Source organism: Phoca vitulina, unplaced genomic scaffold (assembly GCF_004348235.1).
Source record: "Phoca vitulina isolate PV1807 unplaced genomic scaffold, GSC_HSeal_1.0 scaffold1, whole genome shotgun sequence".
Taxonomy (NCBI): domain Eukaryota; kingdom Metazoa; phylum Chordata; class Mammalia; order Carnivora; family Phocidae; genus Phoca; species Phoca vitulina.
This window is the reverse complement of record NW_022589704.1, coordinates 48,304,204-48,328,033: the sequence shown is the minus strand read 5'-3', so window position 1 is coordinate 48,328,033 and position 23,830 is coordinate 48,304,204. Positions and strand designations below refer to the sequence as shown.

Below are 23,830 nucleotides of genomic sequence, written 5' to 3'. Positions count from 1 at the left end.
TGGACTCTGAGAAACAAACTGAGGGTTCTAGAGGGGAGGGGGGTGGGGAGATGGGTTAGCCTGGTGATGGGTATTAAAGAGGACATGTACTGAATGGGGCACTGGGTGTTATACGCAAACAATCATGGAACACTACATCAAAAACTAATGATGTAATGTATGGTGATTAACATAACATAATAAAAAAAAATCAGAAAAAAAATGTTACCAAAACCTTAAAGGTAAACAAAACAAAACAAAGCAAAACAAAACTAATGATGTAATGTATGGTGATTAACATAACATAATAAAAAAAAAATACAGGCCATCATATCATAACAGGTGTTTTCTCTCCAGCTGGGATCTTCACATTCTCACAGCAGTTCTGGAGCTCTGTCCTTTGGCATTCCGTTACAATTTAGTTGCCAAGAGAGGGGATCAATTGGGTAGATATGTGAGCCATATCTCACATATAGGAACTATTCTCTCTTGCTAAAGGCTCCCGTGGGTATAACTTGTATGGCTCCGAGAAGAGACAAATCTAGTTTTCACTCAGGGAGGTCACCAGTGACAGCTTTTTACCAAGTGTTAATAAATCCTTCACCTTCTTCTCAGCCCAAACACAATTTTCCAAACAGAAGTTATCTTCAGTCATAAGCAAAACTGCCTAAGAACACAACTGATATTCTGCCTTTATTACATGTCTAAGAAACATAGCCATAAAGTTACTTCAAAGTAAATTCCTCCATAGAGTAGAAAATGTTTGTTGACCCTTCACTCATAATTTCTTCATTATATGTGAAGTGATAAGTCACTTACAATTACATATATAAACATTTTTGAGAGAGAAAGAAAGAGTAAAAGATGTATCTATATCTCTGTAGTATAATATTGTATTTCCCACAGATTTTGACTATTGTCCCTATATATTATTTTCCACTATATTTATACCAAAGATATGATAAAAATATTAATCCACAAATAATTTCATATTTTTAAAAATTCTGTACATAAAAATTCACGAGTTTGATTTTGTCTTTTTGGGGGTTATATTGATTTACTTGTGCATGTTGAGAGAGCTTAGAAATATTTGGAACAATTCAGTTATTTATTAGACCATAAATATGAGTATATGATGAGAGGATCCACATAATGGCAATTTTTATTTCAGTTTTTAAATATATCTAATTTTAATATTTCAAATTTAAATTTAAAAATCTCTTCTCAAAGTAAAAGTAAAACATACTACTAAGAAAAAAAAAGGAAAAATACCATATAGTGGAAAATAAAAGTACAGTTCTTCTGATTTTATTCTACAAAGAGAAATATCAATATGTTGCATATTTTCTGGAATTTTTACTCTACAGGTACAGATATATTTGATTATATTATAAATTATTAGCATGCTATTTTTAAAAAGAGCATAATACAACAATATTCCTAATATTTTACACTTCTTCTTGGTAATAGCGGCATGATATTTCCTTTTAAAATCAAACCATAATTTTTTACTCTTGTTCAATTTCAGGTCCCTCAAGTTGTTTATGTATTTTTAAATATAAGTGTCAACATTTTTATACCAGAGTTTCCATTGCTTCCCTTGTACTACCAAAGATCTTATTGAGATTTTTGTTAGTAAATTTTCAAAGCTTCCTATTATATGAGGAAATTAATCACTGCCATCCTGTGCCAATTCAATTTGACAAGCATTCATGAGCACTTACAATGCACGAGACACTTCTGATCCAGCACTTAAGAAAATGAACTGAATGGTTGGAAAATCAGTTTTAGACAGAACACATACAGATTACAATGACTTTTATATTAGAACTAGAATGAGTTTTTGTCCACAAAGAGAAACTTGAGTTAATGGAATCTAAAGAATGAGAGGCCTTGGGGAAAGATATTGTTCAGATCTGATATGCCATTAAGAGATTAGATGCTTTTAATGCTGCCATGAGAAATGTCCAAATGATACACATTCATGATAGTAATGGGAAAAGAAATTTTAAAAAGAGTTTTCCACAGGTTCACTCAGCATAATGCCATTGATTAAATAATGACTAGAAGGAAATTACACAATGAAGTGTGATACCATTCACTTGAATATCTTAACCTTCTCTGAAGAAATTTATTTGCTAATATTCTAATAGTACCCACTGCATAGTGTCTTCCAAGAGAGCCAAATTGATTCAGGAAATAGAGATGGTGATTGAACTGTAATTCTTTGAGGGTATCACTTCTATGTAAGATAGTAATCATACTTAGTTTTTCAAAAGCCTTTGAAAATAGCTCTTGGTAGAAACAACTCTTGGGAATTCAAAAGAAATTTTTAACTTGTGGAAACACTAATAGTGGGTGATATATTAACTTACTAAGAAATCCAAAACTAGGAACAGCAGTATTGGAACAATTCAAAGCAGTAATGGATTTACTTGTAGAAGGGAAACCACCTAACAAGGTAATTCTTATTATTATTCTAACTATATCAATTATTTACTATCATCTAAATCCAGCATAAATGATGGCATTGAAAACATTGATCTTAGAGTGTAAAAACTGGAAAGAACTTTAGGTATCATCAGCATCTTCATCTGTAGAGGCAAAGATCTAAGAATATGAAGTGAATTATCCAGTCACACACTGAGTATATAAGTTAAGATTATATTCAGCTGCAGGTAAGAGAAAACTCAAATAAGTTGGATTTTTTTTTTTTTTTTTATCCCAAACTACATAAGTAATCAGTCCTAGTAATTCAACGATACTATTAGGGAACAGGAATCTTTTTATTTTTTTGCTCTGCTGTCTTTAGCATCTAGACCTTCTCTGCCAAGCTGATAGCCTCACAACTGAAGGATGGCTGCTGCCCATCTTAGACTCACAATTACACATGAGCAGGAAGCAAATGACAGGGTTTAAAAAAAAACAAAAAACCAGAAAGGGAACTTTTCTTCTAATGAGACTTTCCTTTTTAATTTTTTTTTTTTTCAGGGACGTCCTCCTCAGAGATATTTACTTACAATTCATCAGTTAGTGAGGCATGTATCACTTTGCCACTCTTATTTACAAAGGAGGTTGGGATTTTAACTATTTTAGTTGAGTACTTTTCTTAGCCCCCAAATTGGAATTCTGTTAATAATGAGAAGTAGAAGGTTATAATTGATAAAGTGAAGGCAATTTGCAAGGTTTACCACAGACTACCCATTCTCTGGTGAAAAATTGTATTAATCAGGGTTCTCCAGAGAAACAGAACTTCGTGTGCATTTACTTTTCATATGTGGATGGAGAGATAGATGATAGATAGATGACAAGGAGAGATTTTAAAGAATTTGCTCACACAATTGTGGGCCTGACAAGTCCAAAGTTGGCAGGGCAGACCACCAGCCTGGAAAATCAGGAAAGAGTTGATGTTACAGTCTCAAGTCCAGAGGTTGTCTGGAGGTATTGTTTCATCCCCAGGGACTTTAGTCTTAGCTTGTAAGGACTTCCACTGATTGAATGAATTATGGAAGGTAATCTTCTTTCCTAGGGTTTAATGAGTAAATCTGGTTACTCATCTGATTTAAAGGTTAATCTTATTCAAAAAGTTCTTTCGCAGTGACATCAGGACATTTGACCAAATACTTGGCTTTGACCAAATATTGACCAAATAGTTGACCAAATATTATGGCCTAGGCAGGTTGACACATACAGTTAACCATCACAAGTCCACTCCTTGTCAACTTCTCACCCATAGGCACACTTTAAACTATAGTGAATCTCCACATAAAAGTAATGACAGGTCATATGCTTCATAACATGATACAACTATGCTGCCTACAACCAAAAACACATTCACTCCTCAGAAGAGGATGCAAAGTGGTTGGGTGGCGTTCACTCTTCTCCTTGATACCCTGGAACTTTAATACTATGATGTAAAGTTAATATTTAAATACTATGATGTAAATTTGATACATCTTATGTTATAGAATAAGAGGATAAAGGAGGGAAGAAAATAAAGGTTATATATATTCATAAATATTCATAATATATATATTCATATCCATAATAAAATGTGGAAAAAATGCCCATGACAATTATAGTCCTCATTTCTGTAGCTAGTCACATGGTTGTTGTTGGTATTTATATCTGCCTTCTTCTACCACCTACTCCCTTTGCCGTCAGCAAGCACATCAGCTGGTTGCAGTTCTTTCTCTTGTGAAGTGACCCAAACTTTCATTCCTAAAGGGTGTGGGCTATTAATAATCCTGCCTGAATTGGGTCGTTGTAGCTTTCCATTGACTCTAATCATAGGACATGGCAATTCTAGGAGACATCAAAAAGGGTTGCCTGTATTCCAGACATAATTTTCCTTACTTTCATTGTGGAGCAGCAGTCCATTTCCCCTTGATGACCAGGACGTATCATCTCATCCAGCCCATCAACTTCCTTCTTGGCCTGTTGATTCAGCAGCTTAAGGAGTCCAAAGTGGCAATGTAGTAGATTGAACTTCCAGTTCAGTGGAATCATTGATGTGTCTCCTGGTGGAATTATGCCTCCACTTGGAACTAAGACTTCTAGGCCAGCAGAACATAAGGTTGTGTGTACAGGAAGCAAAACATTTACTAGTAGGTTACTCGGGATAATATTGAGTGGTGCCATCCCTATGGGTACCCCTTGAGTTTTAACCTTTCAATCTGGTTATGGGAGAAATAGCACCATATGTTGGACACTGATTCAGAGCATATATAACCTCCTAGATGATGGTGCTCCAGCCCTGCAAGGTATTGCCACTCAGCTAGAGCTGTGACTGAGTCTTCAAAAGGCCATTCCACCATTCTATCAAACCAGCTACTTCAGGACGGTGGGGAACACAATAAAACCAGTGAATTATATGAACATAGGCCCATTGTCACACTTTATTTGCTGTGAGGTGAATTCCTTGATCAAAAACAAGGCTGGGTGGAATTCTGTGATGATAAATAAGGCATTCTGTTAGTCCATGGACTATAGTTTTGGCAGAAGCATTACATGGAATGTACAGGTCCATATCTAGAGGAAGCATGTACTCTAGGAAGAACAAAACACTCATTTTCAAAAGGAAGCTGTCCCAATTTAATCAACCTGCCACCAGGGAACTGGCTGATCACCCCCTGGGAATGGTGCCATATTGAGGGCTCGCTGTTTTTTATTTGTTTTGTTTCCACTTTTTGTTTATCTTTTAAAATTTTTAATTGAAGTTGGCATTCAATATTATATTAGTTTCAGGTATACAACATAATGATTCGACATTATAAAATGATCACCATGATAAGTCTAGTTACCATCTGTCACCAAAGTTATTACAATATTGTTGACAATATTCCCTCTGCTGGCCTTATACCTTCGTGACTTAATTTATTTTATAACTGGAAGTTTGTACCTTTTAATCTCCTTTACCTATGTTACCCATTATCTCATCCACCTCCCCTCTGGTAACAACCAGTTTGTGCTCTGTATTTATGAGTATGTTTCTGTTTTGTTTTCTTTTTTCATTTGTTTTGGCTCAGTACTGACTTCTGTTGCTGGCAGATTGGGCACTCAGCAGTAGCCATAGCCAGTCATCCTTGATGAGTGGAAGTCCATGTTGCTGAGCCCATGTATAACCACCATCCCTGCCCCCATGGTCACTTTGTTCATGAGCTCATTGGGCAGTGACAGGGGAGGCTGAGGAAAGAGGCTGTCTGGTATCCACAGAACAGGTTATCCTATCTACATTAATATAAAAATCCTCTTCTCCTGAGGTGACCCTTTGTGGAGCATTCACACAGGACACAAATATCTTCAAGTTTTTAGACCATTCAGAAGGATCCAGCCACATACCTCTTCCCCAGACCTCCTTGTCACTAATTTTCCAATTATGTTCCTTCCAGGTTTCTCACCATCCAGCCAACCCATGGGCCACAGCCCATGAATCAGTATATCTCTTCCGGCCATTTCTCCTCCCAAGCAAAATGAACAACAGTTCACTGATCCAAAGTCTGTCCACTGGGAGGATTTCCTTTCATCACTGTCCTTGAGGAATGTCCCAGAAAAAGGCTGGAGTGCTGCACTGTCTACTTCTGGGCGGTGCCTGCATATAGTGCAGAACCATCTGGAAACTAGACCTGAGTTTTCTCCTCCTCTATCATCTGTCACTTGCCTAGTGTTGTGGTTCAGATCATTCTTTTCCCTGCCCCTTATAAACTTGCAGCTAAGGAACATCAGTGCTAACATGCAGCTAAGAGCAGTAATCAAAACAAAATAATCTGCAATTCACTACTCCTTTTACTCTGACTGTTCTGTGTGAGTAGAGCACAGTTTTTACTCAAGTATCACTTTGTCAATGAGGAGACACAATTTCTATGGGGGACACACCCTGAGTCGACCCCCAGTTAGTCTTCCCTTGAATGTGGATAGAAACTGTGGTTTGCTTCTAACTGATAAAATAGGAAAAAAGCAATGGGATATCACTCCATTAATTAGGTTGCTTATTTATATAGATTGTGTTATATAAGACTCAGTCTCAGCAGAATGGAGACTCTTCCTTGCTGATGGTGAAGAAACTGCCATGTTGTAAGATGACTTCTAAGTGGGTCATGGGGCAAGAAACTGCTGTCAGCTCCAATTGCTGAGAGTGGCTCTGGCTGTCAGGTGGTCGGGAGCCAGGGCTCTCAGTCCTACCACCACAAGGAAATGAATTCTACCAATGACTTCCGGGAGCTTGGGAGATGATTTTTTCCAAGCCTGCAGATGAGAATGCAGCCTGGCCAACACCTTGATTGAGCAAAGTATAAGCCTACTGACCTACAGAAGCCGTGAGATAATAAATCTGTGCTGTTTTAAGCTATTAAGTTTATGGTCATTGTTAAACAGAAACAGAAAAGTCACCTAATGGAAACCCTTCCCTAATCACTGTATTTGAAGTTGGTATCCCTCTCCTTGCTGCATGCACTCTAACTTTTTCTTCCACCAAAATTTTCACTATCTCCCAAAGTATACAACTAACTAATTTATATATGTCTTAATGTCTGTCTTTCTCAACTCTCATGAACATTTCAAGAAACAAACAGGCTTTTTCTCTTCCGTGTCACAGATGTATCAACCGTGCTTAGAGTAACAGCTGACACATAATGTACACTCAATTAATACTTGCTGAGAGATAAATGGATATATGCATTGCAGCCAAGTCAGCCCAACCTAAAAGCACAGATTGAAAACCATAGAGCAGAGTAGCTTGGTGCTTCTTGACAACCTCTACAAGACTAAAGCAACATATACACTCTAAATATACACAGTTCTCTAAATGCACATCTAGAGTCTTATTCCAGCCATGTCAATCACTCACTTATTCACAGAAAACACAACTGGGTACTGGCATTTGGTAATTGATGGACTCCTTGATCTTTAACTACTATGTCAATGGAAATAGGTAATTCAAACCATAATGGTTAATTTGAAACAGTAAATAGTAAAATTCTTGGCATTTCATATATTTCCTTTAGAAAAGCTTTGCTTTTTGTTAGAAACATTATATTTTTAACTTACTATTATATATACATATATATAATAGAAATTAATTTATATCCTAAAGATTTTATTAAAAATAGTCAAGTCTAACTTTCTTGTTTGTCATCTGTCATCTCCCAAAGGATCTTATCGGAAATAAATTGTCTCAATTTGTTCAAATATCATTATTTATAAATAAGAGTTAAAAATTTTTTGAACAATTTTACATTGGTATTGCAACTTTTTTTTTGCTTTATTTCATTTGGCACTTTGAGTCTTTTAAATGTTTATTTTAGAGAATCTAGCTTCTATTTTCTTTCAAATTCTGTTAACATCCTCCTCCTAGGGCAAAACCCTCTCTTGATTGAATGCCTCTTTCTTACAATGGCAGGTAGTATTTCTTGGTAAAGGTAATATCCTTTATGCCACTCAATTATGCACATCAAATAAGTCACCAATTCTGCTTTTTCTCCCTACTGCAACTGCCTTATAAAAGGTTCTTAGTGTTTCTTACCTAGACCACTGTAGTATCCTACTTATGCATCTCCTTGTCTTCAGTCTTGTTCCATGGCAAAATTTCATGCATACTGATCCCAAATGATTCTTGATAAAATGAAAATCCCATTGTAGCATTGCATTGTTTAAAATTCTTCAGTGTTTCCTCCAGGCACATTTCATAATGTGATAGGTTTGGTTTGGTTAGACCCTGTAACTCATCAGTTCTCATCACCTCTACACATACAATCTGTTTTAACCATACTTCTCTCTACCTGCATTTTTTTTTTTTTTTTTTAGAATACGCATGCTCCTATTTCTACATTTACACAAAATTTCCCTGAAATAATCTCTCACCTCCCACATCCAACCCTTCTTCTTCATGTTTTTTTATATCCTTGAAGATTCAAATCAGATGTCACTTTTCACAGGTAACCTTCTTGGGATTTTTTGGGCACACCTCTTCTGTCCTTACATTGCACAATAAAAATACCTCAATCAATGATTGCTATTATCTCTTCCTGTGTGTGTTCTCTTATTTCTGCAAAATGCATATACACAAACACTCACATACACTTACTCACATACTCACAGACACACAGACACAAGCCATATAAAGGTAAAGACATTTTGTTTACTCTTTTTTTTTAAATCCCAGCCATTTTAACAGAGTGACTGTCACTAGTGCTCAATAACTGTCTGTTGAATAAGGCCTGATACGACTTCAAAGTTTTAGGAAATAGAGGTGACCAAGATTATGAATACCTAAAATTTAGAGCTAAAACTTTCTTGCCCTATTATACTCTAAATCTAGATATTTTTTATGATCATATTCTATATTATTTTAAAATACTTATTCTTTATTCTGGAATAATTTATATATATGTATATATAAAAACCTTATATAAATCCCATCAGTTAAAATATTGGATATTATTTGAAGCTTAAGCTATGGTCCTATGTAGGTGAAATTAAGTAGATATAATTCAGGATCACCAGGCGTCTGACATTATTTCCTCAGTATGACCAACTGTTTTTGAGGTGAGAAATTTACTAATTTGGAGGGTCTAAGTGATTCACATATAAATCAACAGCTATTTATTGAACAGGTATTTTATATACCAGGCATTGTTATAACCTCCTGGCATACACCAGTGTATATGTATGAGTCATTTATTAAGACTTTATTCAATCACTTCATAAAAATGTGATCAGTGTATGCTTTATTCTCTTAAGAGTCCTACTCGAAGACTCTGACATATCACAAATGCATAACACCATGAGCCTTCATGAGAAAAAAATAGTACTTTAATTATTTTTAACACACTCTCTCTGTAGAAGACTATATTGAAAATATTTGGGACATGGGACCACTTTGGTTTCTCTTTAAGCATGCCACATACATGGCTATTTATCAATTCTATTCAAGTTGACATTCTCTTTTTCTGGCCAAAACTTTTTCAACCCAAAAAATGAGCTCCTTTAATACAGATGAAAAATATGCCCAATGTAAAAAGAATTTCTAAAAAGCACTATCACTTTTCTTCCCAGATCTTGAATTATTTGGGGAATGTGCCTGATATTTGAGGGGAGGGATTGTTCTAAATCACATTAATAGAGGTCATTTGCCTTATGGATTAACATAAAACATTTACTCTTCTTAGAAAATATGAAAAGACCCACATACCTTTCTAATATACAGTGCCTCAAAATGATGAAATTTATTATATATAACTGAAATATACAAGCTAATTAAATTTGTTTGAAAATTAGGGGTTTATAAGACTCCAACAGTTTGATGTGAATTAACCACAGAATCTTGGCAGAAGAATCAGTAAGCAGAGATGAAAGTTTTCAATTTCAGTTTAGCTAAGGCTTAGCTATATCCTTAATATAATGTAATAACATACCTTGGCATTTTCACAAGTCAAAGATACAAAAAATATTTTTACTAGAAGTGAATTGTCACAAATGTATTTTCCTTAGATGAGGTCAAAGATAATGTACTGGAAAATTCCCACAATAATAATAGTAACTTTAACATTGCCATAGAGCCAAATACTATTAATCATTTCCATATTTCTTAATAGAGGCTCAAAGAACTGAAACAAAGGGAATTTGCTCGAAATGTAGCATCTAAATCCAGGAAAGATGAAAGAAAACAGGAAAAGGCACTCCAACGCCTGCACAAGCTGGCTGAGCTAAGAAAGGAAACTGTGTGGTGAGTGTGCAATGAAATCTTAAGTTTTCTTAAAACATAATGACCAAAAAAAAAAAAAAAAAAGACATAGAAATAAAGGGCACAATTCTATTTATTTCTATACCCAGAATAAGAGACTCACATTTTCATGGCTTTCTGTGGGCTGCAGACAGTAATTTGAATTTGAATTTTATGCAAAGACCTGTTTAATGCACATTTCAATATAAAGCCAATATTCCTATAATTTTACTTTTCAAAAAAAATTAATTTCAAATTACTCTGCTATTTACACTTAGCTGAAAGCCATTCTGTTCCTTAGTGGAAATTCAAAATATTCGATTGAAGAAGAGAACAAAGCACCATCTCATGACCTTTGTTAAAAAAGGAGTTTTAAGAGGAACTATTTTTTAATTGAAAATTTGGAGAACTTTTATTTGAAAGTATCTTTTATAAAAAAAAAAATAAAGGTTAGAAAGACCCTATGAACTTCAGAGGCAAGTCAAAATTAATTTCACTGTGAATAAACAGTAACAACTGTTAGAAGTTCAAAGATCTTACACTTTGACCTGCTTCTAACAGTGAACAGTTATAGTGTTACAATTCAGAATTTATAATTCAGGCCAGGAAACTGTTTGAAAAAGAAGACAATTTTTTAGAGTGTTCTCTCCACCTACCCCAAAATAAATTGGCCTCTTTTATTATTGTTTAAAATGAAACTATTTAATAGCAAATCTATTTTATACTGGATATAGTGATAGGGAATATATTGCCAAATCATAACATTCTTTGGGATGTCAAGTTTGGAAAAATCAAGATAAAATTTAAATGTATTTTGAATCCTCTAGGGAACTGCTAAAAACAAACACAACTGCTATTCAATCATACCAACCAGATATTTTTACTCTCTGTGGTAAAAAGTGAAAAATTATACAAGTGCAAGTTAATGTTATAGGGAATCATAGGGCCTGTGCAATTTAATGTCCGAAAGTAGCATTTGCAAATGTAAATTCTAACACATTGAGAAAACTAGAGTTAATAATAAGATATGCACAAGAAGCAAAACTGGGGCGCCTGGGTGACTCAGTCAGTTAAGCATCTGCCTTCAGCTCAGGTCATGGATCCCAGGGTCCCGGGATGAACCCCACATTGGGCTCCCTGTTCAGCGGGGAGCCCGCTTCTCCCTCTCCCTCTGCTGCTCCCCCTGCTTGTGCTCTTTCTCTCAAATAGATAAATAAAATCTTTTAAAAAAAGAAAAAAGAAGCAAAACTTCTTCTCTAAATTACTTTCTTCAATAACAGTACATATTTCACGGTACACAATTTTCCCATTAATTTGGGGCCTCTAAAGATGTGCAAAATAAGAAGCAGTATTGTTTCTTAATATCAAGTACGGCAGTGAAATGGCCCATTGTGTTACAGATTAGATAAAGAAAATATTTAACTAAAAAATTAGGGGGCATTTATAACTTCTAAGAAACTAAATTTAATAGAATGGAAAATTCTGCACAGCATGATTCTGTTCCGGTAAAGATGACATTTAGGTAGCTCCTTGTTTATGTGCCAGACAGTATAGTTCTTTTTATTAAGAACCACTATTTATGGTGTACTGCAATGCCAAATAAGTAGAAATTACATCTTAAGTAAATACTCTTTTGTCCTATACTTACTGTATATTATGATATTATTTATAACTTCAGGGTAATTTTTAAATATTAAGAATAGCAAGTCTAAAAAAGTTCTAAAGTTAGTATTATCTCTTACATAATTTTGCACTGCAACATTCCTCTTCGTCTGGGGTAGACTCTCAGTGAACATTGGCTGAATTGAATTATTGAACTGAATTCCCAGCCCTTCTGAAGTCCTATTTTTTTTAAAACTTTCTCATATTCTCCCCATAGTATTAATGATGTTAAGTATTTGTGAATTTAAATAATTTTATTTTAGCGATTCTACAGTACTCCAAAATACCACTGAAGAAGCCATGAGTCTAAAGAATCTTGGTCAGGAAGAACTGGTTGAGAACACAGGACTGTCCCTGGCACTGCTGTTGACAGCTATAAAAGTAACTTCAAGAGAGCATGACCAACTTATCCCAAACAATAACCAATAACTAAATGCAGTTGTAGCACTATGGAAGGGAACTATACTATATGAAAGTAATTCTCTTACAAAGATTTTAAAATTTGAAAAAGAAATCTTATAATGACATTTCTAAAATATAAATGTTTGAACATTTTTTCCTCAAAAATGTCCTACCTAATATACACTTTTCTTTTTGTAGTGCTCCTGGAAGTGGCCCCATGTTCAAGTCAACAACTGTTACTGTGAAAGAAAATTGTAATGAAATTTCCCAAAGAGTTGTTGTGGATTCAGTTAATAACCAGGAAGATTTCAAATATACTTTGATTCACAGTGAAGAGAATACTAGAGATGTTACCACTGTTGCAGCAGATCCAGAAAGTGCAAATAATTATACAGCAAAAAATAACCAAATTGGGGATCAAGCCCAAGGAATTCACAGACACAAAATTGGCTTTTCTTTTGCATTTCCAAAGAAAGCATCCGTGAAGCTGGAGTCTTCAGCTGCAGCCTTCTCCGAATACAATGATGATGCCTCTGTGGAAAAAGGATTTAGCAGAAAAAGGAAATTTGTCCCTGGTGCTTGTCATCTTCAACTATCTTCACCAACAGATGTGCTTTTGAGTTCTGAGGAGAAAGCTAACTCTTTTCATCCACCAGAAGGAATGTGCACTGACAAAGAAACTGCTCACACTCAAGAGATGAAAGAAGTTTCTAGTGAAAAAGATACATTTTTATTACCTTCATTTTGCCAGTTTCAACTCCCTTTATCTTCTGATGCAGATAATTGCCAAAATTCAGCCCCATTAGCAGATCAAATACCACTGGAAGATGTTATTATTAATGAAGACAAACCTATGAGTGATAACAGTTCTGAATTGTTAGGAAATAAATCCACAGTTCTTGATTTCACTAATGATTGCATATCTTTGCAAGCTACAACAGAGGAAAATGTTAAGGACAGTGATGCATCTACAGTTGAAATTGCAAACAAAAATTATGGTCCTGAGATGTTGGCCCCTTCACATTCTGAAGAGGAAACTATAACCTTACATAAAAAAACAGATTTATCTAAGAGACCATGTGAGCCATTTGTACCTGTACTTAACAAAGATGGATCCACAATCCTTCAGTGGCCATCAGAAATGCTGATTTACACAACTACGCAACCATCAATTTCCTATAGCTGTAATCCTCTCTGTTTTGACTTCAAGGCGGCTAAATTAAACAACCATCTAGATAAAAATAAGCTGCCCTTAAATGATCTTTCTTTTCAGCAGAGGGGAGAAGACATTTGCAAGAGACCAGTTTCAGAATGCAAGAACACCTCTCTTGTAGGACTCGCCGATTATGACACTGGAGGTAGCAGAAATGAATGCACCCAAGTCACTCCTCTTTTGGTTGCCGATACTCCCTCCAATAACTGTAATTCTGGAAAAATTGAGACTGTGGGTCAGAGGAATAGAAATATTTCCTGTAGGATCAGAAGAACAAAAAAATACAATTTTACTAAAAATCAAATGAAACAGGACACTCTAGATGAGAAATATAACAAAATAAGGTTGAAAGATACTCATGAAAACTGGTTCCGTAAAAGTAGAAGGAAGAAAAAAAGAAAAAAGTTATGTCAGCATCACCATGGGGAGAAAACCAAAGAACCAGAAATTCGCTTCAAAATGGAATCAGAAAATAGTTACACTGATATAACTAGGAAAAATCTACTGGAAACAATTTCAGAAAAGCGGTGTCTAGCTGCAGAGCAATTACTGGACTCGCATCAGCTACCTGATAAAAGGCCCAAATCGTCCATATGCTTAAGTGAAAATGAAGAAATATGTAAAGCCCAGAACACTGAATATGATAGTAATGATGCTATCAGTTCTAAAAATCACTGTACAAAGAACTCAGTTGTTTTAAATGAACAATCCAATCTAACAATGCTACATTCTGGGAAACCTAATCTAACTTACTCCAGAACTTACTGTGGTTGGAAAGCTAGACTGGCCAGCTGTGGTCACGATCACAGATGCCTCGTTCTTCAGAACGACATGAGCTGCCTGAGTCAGAACCCGGCTGTTAAAAGAGGCTATAATTCTCTCATTAACGAATCAGAAAGATCCCATCGAAAACGTAGACAACATTCATGTTCTTACTCTTCAGATGAAAGCTTAAATCGACAGAATTATTTACCAGAGGAATTTCTGAGACCGCCCCGGGCTTCCGCTCCCTGTAAGCCTAAAAGGAAACGGAAGAGAAAAAGAAGCAGATTCCACATCGGACCCGAAGCTTTTGAACGCAAAGACAACACCCATTATCCCAGGAAAGGCAATTCTTCCTCACGTCACCAGGATGAGTTAGTAAGTGAGGACAAAAACGGGGAAATAAAGGCACAGGGCATTGCGAATGCGGAGAGGAACCCCGGCCCAGCAGATCAGGCGGAAGACCCTCAGACCTCGCACCCGGGCAGTCCCGCTGCGCCCGAAGCCCGCGGCGAGGCTGAGCATCCGGTGATGGCGGCCACTTCCGGGGAAGCGGCAGACATTTCCCATGAACACGCCGCATCTGGCCCCGTAGCCCGTGCCCCAACGGAGGAAGAAACGGACAACGCCTTGCTGGGACGGCAAGAAAGAAGTGAGGATATAAATATTCACGAGAAGCAAATTCCTTTCAAGGTGCCTAATCCTGAGAGGAGCTTGAGGCAGTCACAGCCGAAATCATACCTCTGCCATTACGAACTGGCCGAGGCCCTTCCGCCAGGAAAGGTGAACGAGGCATCGACCGAGTGGCTGCGTTTTAATTCGGGAATCCTTAACACACAACCGCCCTTACCGTTCAAGGAAGCACCCGTCAGTGGTCACACCTTTGTAACGACAGAGCAAATCCTGGCTCCATTAGCTTTACCAGAACAGGCACTACTGATCCCAATAGAAAACCCTGAGAAATTCCGAAACCTGCCCTGTGAGGTCTACCAGCACATCCTGCCGCCCAACATGCTGGCCAACAAGGTCAAATTTACTTTTCCTCCAGCGGCCCTCCCACCGCCCAGCACACCTCTGCAGCCTTTGCCTCTGCCGCAGCCCTTATGTTCTACCTCCGTAACCACTCTCCACCACGCTGTTCTGCAGCAGCACGCGGCCGCCGCCGCCGCCGCCGCCGCTGCCGCCGCCGCCGCCGCGGGAACCTTCAAAGTGCTTCAGCCCCACCAACAGTTTCTGTCCCAAGCTCCGGCTCTCCCCAGAACACCGTTACCTCGGATCTCAGTAGGACCGGTCGGACCACGGCTTTGTCCTGGCAATCAGCCACCTTTTGTTGCTCCTCCTCAGATGCCAATCATCCCGGCTTCAGTTCTTCATCCTAGCCATCTGGCTTTCCCACCTTTACCCCATGCCCTCTTTCCTTCGCTGCTTTCTCCGCACCCTACTGTCATCCCACTGCAGCCCCTCTTCTAGTCAACGCCATACGAGGGAGAGAAAATGTTCCTGTGAAAACTATTGCTATATGCGTAAATGCTCATCTACGTGGATAACTAATTCCCTATTTAAATGGTGGAAATAAACTAGCCAAGATCCGGCCTCACTGATATGAAATCATTTACTGTAAGTGTAATGATGCAAATAAATTCTTAAGTTTCTGATATATAATATTATTAAGGCACTGGATAGTTTGCAAATCAATACAATATATGCTGTATATTAAGATGGTGTCTTAAGAGTATGTATAATGTACATAAAATATATTTATAGTACTGTAATTTATGTTGTAAAGTATGCTCCTTGTTTTTTTTTTTTTTAACCTTTGTGTATTTGCACCTATTTAATGTTTAGACAAAGCTGATGGCACTATGTTTTGTACCATGTTCCTTGAAACTGTAAATTCAGTGAAATATATCTCTTGCAATAAATTTTTGTTAAGTATTTAAGTAAATCAAACTTTGTTTTAGTTCGTTTTCACTGTCCTGGGAATGTATAGTAACAGTAGGTTTTGGATTTACATTGTTTCTTCTGTACACTGGCATCTCTGAGCCTCAGAGGCTCAAGAGAATACCTTTGGAGCTCTGTCAATACTTAAACTGTAATACCATCCTTCGGAATAACTATAACAGGGCCATTTGTTTTTCTGTATGTTCTAATGAGGCTTATACTCAGAATTTACTATATTTCCTGAACAACTGACCCTCTAGACAATAAACCATGGAAATTCTGTTAGAGTAATGTTAGTGTTGGGGGGGTAGATAACTCAAAAATATGCAAAATACATAGTATTCTTTCAGGAACTGTACAACAGCACTGGTAGACAAGAAATAGCAAATAACCAATATAAATTCTTGCAACATTTCTGTATGTCAAAATTCTCAAATGTATCATGCTTATTTTTAATTGATGCAGGAAATATATGTATATAATAATACTGGCATGGATTAAGGAATGGGTTTAATTAATCACTCTCCATATATAACACCTTGGACAGAATGGCATTAACACAATCTGTATCTGGATATACTCTCAATTGAGAATCTGGAAGTGGGAAGGAGAGTAAATAAATAGCCCTTCCTTCTGCAAATCTTTCTAGTAGTCATGTTTGTATCATATTTCCAAATCACCCAGGAACAATTAGAAAATTTCCACATCACCCTTCCAGATTCTGCTTTATCTTTAATGACCTCTGCATGATCATTCACTCAAGTGCTTCTACATGTACTAAAGAATATAATTATTCAGTAGAAAACTAGGAACATCACACTCTTCCAGTATGGACGCTTTCCAATATGTATGTACCCCAGTCCATGCCACTTGGTAAGACAAAGTCTATGTGTCTAGTAGAGAGGGTTCACCTGACCATGTGCAAATGATAAAGGATTATGACAACCCGGCAATGAATCTCAGGACGTTAAGTCCTTCCAAAGGGAAAGCAACATTTAAGTGATGCTCTACTGAGGAAATGCTATTTCCTTTGTCTACTGTAGGAATGGGTTACCCTAAATAATACTGAGCATAAATGCATGTTCCCATCACAGAATAATCTATATTAAACTCTATTTTAAATAGAGAAATAAGGGAGAAAAATCTAAGTTGTTTACTTTCTTGATTATTTGCTATAATAATCATTGATGTCAATGTTTTCCTGAAAAACGTTTGCGAGAGACTGCGTATGTCCTTTTTATGATTGACAAATAAGAAGACAAAAATAGTAAGGGAAGCAATTCCATTTCATATGTTCTGAGATAACACATTCCAAAAATGGGAACTAAAATTGGAACAGTTGAATTTTCCCCAAGCAAAATGTTTGAAACTATCTTTGAAGATAAAATAGATGGGAATATCTACTGGGGAATGCTGACCCAGTTTGTTTTTAATCTGTCAGATCAGGATCGTTGCTTCTGCTGTTTAAAATCAAACCAAGTGTTTGACTTTAAAATATGCAGATTTTCTCTCTTCTTTTTGTCATCTTCTGACCATCATCCCAACTTGTTCATCTCTTACCTCTTGTTCTTATTCTTTAATTCCTTTTTCCTTTGACCTTTTCCTTCTCAATTTCATTGTAGACATCATTTGTGTGTATGTGTGTCTCCCATTTTTCTTTCTCCGTGTTATCATTCCTTTTATTTTTTTTCTCCAATTCTATTGCTTTCCTACATTTCTTTTTGCTAAATGATATGGTCTGGCGTGCTTAACTCTTTAGTGTAACAGAATACACTTGCTTACTTATAATCAACTTATTAGCTAGATGACAGAAATTTCTGAAAAGTTTGAGGAGGGAAGTTGTCAGTTAAAACTACTGAAACTCAACTTGACAGATAAATTAATTGGTTCTTATGGATTTCAAAGGCTGGAGAAGAAATGAAGGATAGTTAAGCATATGAAAGCCATTCTGATTATAAATAATTCATCTGAGTATTTGATCTATTTGATCAGAGATTGCTTACACAGTTGGGGCATCTGTTATACATTGAAGACTCAAAATGCATGTATGATGAGACACTTATTACCTATTTTGAAAACACCAACCCCAGAATCAAGTGAATCAGGCAGATGGACTGAAGATCAACAATGAGCAAAGCAATCAGGCAGGTTAAGTCAGGGTGGACTCAATAGGCAATGAGGCTGTCAGAGGACCACCAGGCATGCGCATATTGATGGTAGCAGGAGTCAGGCCAGAGTAACAGTCATATACTGGCAGTAGGGCTGGGCCCTGGATGATGGCTTGTTCATAAATCCTGGAGCTGAAATTCCAGTCCTATCCAGTTATAAATTATTGTACATTCTATATAATTGGGAAATTTAAATGATTCCAACACTATCTCTTACCCACTGTCTCTAGTCTGCTAGTTACAAGCATTGCTATAGTATTTGCTATTGTAAAGATGAATGATTTGGAATATAAAATAAATCTGAACATGGAAAGTAACAGTAGCCAAGTAAAAAAAGGATTCACATTGGATGACAGTAAGGGAACTCATTCATAACTTCAACTACCATCTCTCTCTCTCTCTCTCTTTCATATATATCTAGCTACATGGATATATACATATGGATATAGATATAGATGTATTCTTTTATGAGTTGAACAGCAATATCAAACTATCCATGGGGCATCTCAGCCTGAATATCTGCCAAGTGTTTTGAACTCAAAATTCAAACTCAAGATCCTTCATTATAGATACCACTGAAACCTGGTCTTTGCCTTGTGTTTCTAAACTCTGTGAACACCATTATTAAAAAAAAAAAAAAAAAGGCAAAACAAAATCCTGTTTTCCAAATCAGAAGCCAGAGTGTCATGCCTACATCAAATCAATCAACAAACCATTTTGACCCTATTTCCTTACTTTTTTTCTCTCTCAATTTTTTCCTGCCTGTACATTCTGTATAGTTCTAGTCCTAGTAGACCATAAGCTGAATTGCTTACTTGCTGTTATAAATTAATTTCCTCAATTTCCCATTCCTACTATCCATCCTCCCCACAGCTGCCAGGGATACATTTTTAAAATGCAATCTTTTTATGACACTCCCCTACTTTAAAACCTATTATGAATTCTTAACTACTCTAAAAATAAACATCAGAGTCCTAAGAATGTCATGGAAAATCTATGGTGAATTAGGTGCCAGCCTCTCTACTCAGGACCATCCAGTCCAGCACTCCTCTGGAGCCATTCTAATTTACTTAGTTACAATCATCTTTGACTTTGTGTGATCATGTTCTGTTATCCTGAATGCCTTCCTCCCCATATTTGTCTTTACTTGGATAGCTAGTAATGTGTCACACTCGAGTGTAAGTCTCTTCTTGGAATTCTTTCCCGGGTTCCCTCTCTCCCCAGATAAGTTAGCTTCCTGTCCTCTAGCCTCACATAGCATGCTGTGCACAAATTTTGTTATCAACACTGTGTTGAATATATTACCTTGTTTGTCAAACTCACTAGATCAAGAGTTCCTTGAGTCAGTGTAATATGTAGAGCCCCTTGAGTCAATGTAATATGTGACTCATAAGAAACCCTCAGTAAAAGTTTGTTCAATGAGGGAATAAAATGAGTTAGGAAAAAAATGTGCTTAACGTATGTGGATGGTATTACAAAGTTCCAGAATTGTTAGCCATTTTTACTCCAAACGGTCCTAAATCCATTTAAATGAAAATGTAATTTGATCCAAAAACTAGAACTTCAAGACACCATTTAGCATGAAGAACTTCCTTTTAAAGGAGCTATGAATCATTTAAAATAGAGCCCCATATTCACTAATCAAAGTATGACTTGAACCCCTTTCCCCACCACAGGAGGAAGGCACAAGCTTCACTATGTCTATCATCTATCTATCTGTCTGTCTTCCTATCTATCATCTATCTATCTATCTATCTATCATCTTTCATCTTTCTTTTAGTACTTGTCATCAAACATATGATGTGTCAGACACTAGATTTGGGGGATAAAGAAATGAATAAAAATACCCTGTTACTCAGATATTCAAGTTGAGAAAAAAAAGAGCAGACCTGCAAAATCCTATATTTAGCTCTCCAGTTTGCTATGTCATTATTAGTCAAGCAAAATGGATTGAATTTATATTCACTGGTACCCTTTTTTCCCCCACTGTGTGGCAGTCCCCATTTCTCATTCTTGTTTTTACTTTTTTCCCCTTTGCTTATTTGCCTAGCTAAGCCACTGTCCTTGGGAGTGAAAGTTGCCACCAGGGATGCTTTCCAATAAGCTGTTTATTTTCTCTCACAAATAAAATTAGATAAAGGCTTAAGGCTTACTTATATCATCAGCTGAGGCCCGGGATCCTGCATTAGAGGCAGCTGTAAAAAAGCAGTGCAATTTGTTCTGAGGTGTCAAATATGCCTGAAATCTAGCCCGCCATCTGCCAGCTCCATGGATTGTGTCCTCCTCCCCCACCTAGCATTGTCTGCACTGGTACAGAGGAAGAGATTTTTTTTTTTTTTTACACAAAGGCACACCATTGCTCACTAAGCCAAACGCCTAGAGCAAGATCCTTTTTATTCATAGATGCATCTTGTATAGTAGCACCTGCCCTGAGCCTTCAATACTTTGAGAACATGAGCTGGGAATCTACTTGAACCCGGAAGCTCCGGCGAAAAAAACCTAATAGTGTTAAAATTTGTTTAACAAATTTTAACAAATTTTCTTCTGTTTTTCATCTCCTAAAATCTTACTTTTAGTTAATCTAATTATTTTTACCAGTTGTATCATTTTGTGCCAATATTTTGAATATATTGTTTACATATCTTCCTAATATTTTTCTTTTTTTTGGATTCTGGTTTTAACTGCTGCATTTTATCTTTTATAAATTTCCATCATTTTTATAGAGCATCTTTTCTCTATCTTCAGTATCTTCATACTATTTAAAATAAATTTTAGGGGCACCTGGGTAGTTCAGTCAGTTAAGCGTCTGCCTTCTGCTTGGGTCATGATCCCCAACTCGGGGGATCAAGGCCGCGTCAGGCTGTCTGCTCCGTGGAGAGTCTGCTTCTCGTTTTCCCTCTGACCCTCCCACCTCTTGTGCTCTCTCTCTCAAATAAATAAATAAAATCTTAAAAAATATTTAAAATAAATTTTAGATTTTAGAATATAGATCTCATCACATTTTCATTGAATTAATCATAATTTCGGTTTCATATTATTTCCATGTCTTTTTTGTATTATCTCTAAGACTATTTTAATTCCCTCATTGAATATAAATTCTATTTTATTCTTCACTACATTTATAGGTAATATAGGCAGGAAACATCGGTTCTTTTGGAGGTACGCATATGTTAAGTGAAGGAGTTTTGAAGGCAGGACTTATATTTACCCTTCAGTCTTCTCCAAACAGGTTCTCCTATTCTCTTCCATATTTAATTTCTATAACAAGCAACTATTCCCAAAACTGAATTTTCATCATACTCTATAAGAACTAAAATTCAGTGAGCTAGAGGCAAGATTCTAATGTCCGTGTATGAAACAGCCCATTTCCTCTTGCCTCACTGCCTTAGTTCAACAATTGGACTTCTAACCGGCATACCTTCTGAGTGAATAAGTTGGTTACCCTACTTAGTCCAAGGTCCACTTTATACAAGGCTAGATCTTTGGCTCCTTCCAAGCTCCTGTCAGTGCTATATTGTATCCTGAAGAAATTACATGCCACCTGGTGTTCATATTGCTCTAAATTGTATTGCTTTTGTATTGCTCCCTTTTATATTGCTCCCAATTGATCCAACCTCTTTTTATTGCCTAAACTTGCTACCTGGACACTGTGTCTTTATCCTCCTAATTGTACTTGTTGAAACGAACCTCTGTACCTAAGTTAATTACGTCAGTCCTAAGTGCTTATTGGCTTAGAGTACACATTGCCGCCTTTTTAACAAATCCCCATCATATCTCTTAAACTCAAGGAGAGGGAGTTTTTAAAAATCCAATATTTTAGCTACCTAAATGTTGCAGCCTATATTAAATTTAAACACACTTTTGAAAACTAAGTTTCAAATTAGTGCTTTGAGTTTCAACTATCTGCTTACATTTTCAATGTATTTTTTAATCTAGATTATTTACAAGTGGCTATTACTTTACCTTATGGGAGTTTGTAAGGCATCAATCTTCACATTAAAATGATTAAACTAAAACTGGTGATAGATTTTATTAAGAGGCTTCCAGCCCCAGAACAGTTGTCCTGAAACAAAGATGATAGAAATGATAGAAATATGTTCTACTGAGATGAGAAATCTATTTTCTGTCCTTAAATGCAACTATCCTGACTATGACCTTTGTGAAGCCATACTGTTTCTTAGGTAGAGTGAAACATAATGTAATATTTTAAATACATTTTAGATATTAGCAACTTTAACTGCATTTTGTATACCCAAGGATTGCCAATATGATTGCCTTTCTCCTGTGCTAATATATAACACTATTTTGACAGTATCTTTTTCAACTGCTAAACAAAGATTTATTTGTGAAATTGAGAATCAAAATGTTTCTCCAGTATTCATGGGCTATAACGTTATTTTTCTCATATACATAATTCCTAAACACGACAACATAGAGGGGACTCTCCAGAAATGCTTTTGTATCCTGGTAAAAGCGGCTACAGCTGGACGTAGCTATTAAAGCTCATTATAGCTACACTGTCAAGTTGCTGGAGTCCACATCTATGTCAAGAATAGCTTATGCATTTTGGAAAATGAATTTACTAATAGTAAAGATGTTTTTTAAAAATGGCATTGAATATGGAGTTTTAGGTGGAATTGAAAAATAAAATTGTTTCTACATGAAAAAATAACACATTATCGTATTTCTATACATAAATTTAAATTAAATCCACCCATAAACTGTGAGCTCGGAGCTTAGTGAAAGCAAGTGTTTTTGTTGTTGCTGTTGTTCTAAATCTCATGAGTTGTTACTTGGAAGCTTGGAAGCTTCTTTATGGTACTGAAGACTTGGTCCCTTTCCGGGAACCAGTGCATGAAGTACTGCATGCTAAGAACTGCCTGGAACTTCTGGACAGGGTCCCTCTGACAATGCTTCTGTCTCTCTCCCTACAGTCACAGTCAAGAGGTTGAGTAGAAGAGGCCACACTGGCCTGTGTCCCTGTCCCATAAGGCCTTCCAAAAACACACGTAGAACTTTCTGAATTGAAGGCTTGGGACATTTTGAGGGGGCGGAAGGATTATAAAGGGGAGTGTGAATGTTAAAATCAGGCACTGCCTACAACTTTCCCTGGCAAGGAACTCAGCCATTCACAAGGAGGTACTGTTCTAGTTTCTAAGCGGGCTCACTTGCCCTCAGATGTGCTCGATTTCTCTCGCCTTCAAATCTTTACCTTGTTTTAAATGATACTAACTGCCATTCCTGCTTCAGCAAATAATACATTCTCTGAAGTCCAAATCATTCCGTTAGTGTTAGCATCCACGGGGAGTACTGGTACACTGTTCCCAGCTGGGAGTTACCCCTAATTCCACAAGAGTGCAGAGCTCATGTCATTGGTATTCCAAATCTGCAGAAAAAGTTTTGGTTTCTCCGGGCATCCTTTGTGGAACACACACACACACACACACACACGCACACACACACACACACATACCCTCCCAAGGA

General features: G+C 36.6%; 1 protein-coding gene across 4 annotated transcripts in view; it reads left to right on the top strand.

Annotated features, from left to right (window-relative positions):
- Positions 1-23,830, top strand: part of ZNF804A (zinc finger protein 804A) — a 284,124-nt gene that overhangs the window by 257,945 nt on the left and 2,349 nt on the right. For 3 of the 4 annotated variants that reach the window (XM_032406596.1, XM_032406609.1, XM_032406618.1), the window contains 2 exons: positions 10,071-10,201; positions 12,461-22,977. In XM_032406596.1, the coding sequence (XP_032262487.1) occupies positions 10,071-10,201; positions 12,461-15,707 (3,378 nt within the window). In that variant the 3' untranslated portion in view covers positions 15,708-22,977. Of the gene's footprint in view, positions 1-10,070; positions 10,202-12,460; positions 22,978-23,830 lie in introns of those variants that run through there. The other variant, XR_004299793.1, reaches the window with a different exon arrangement.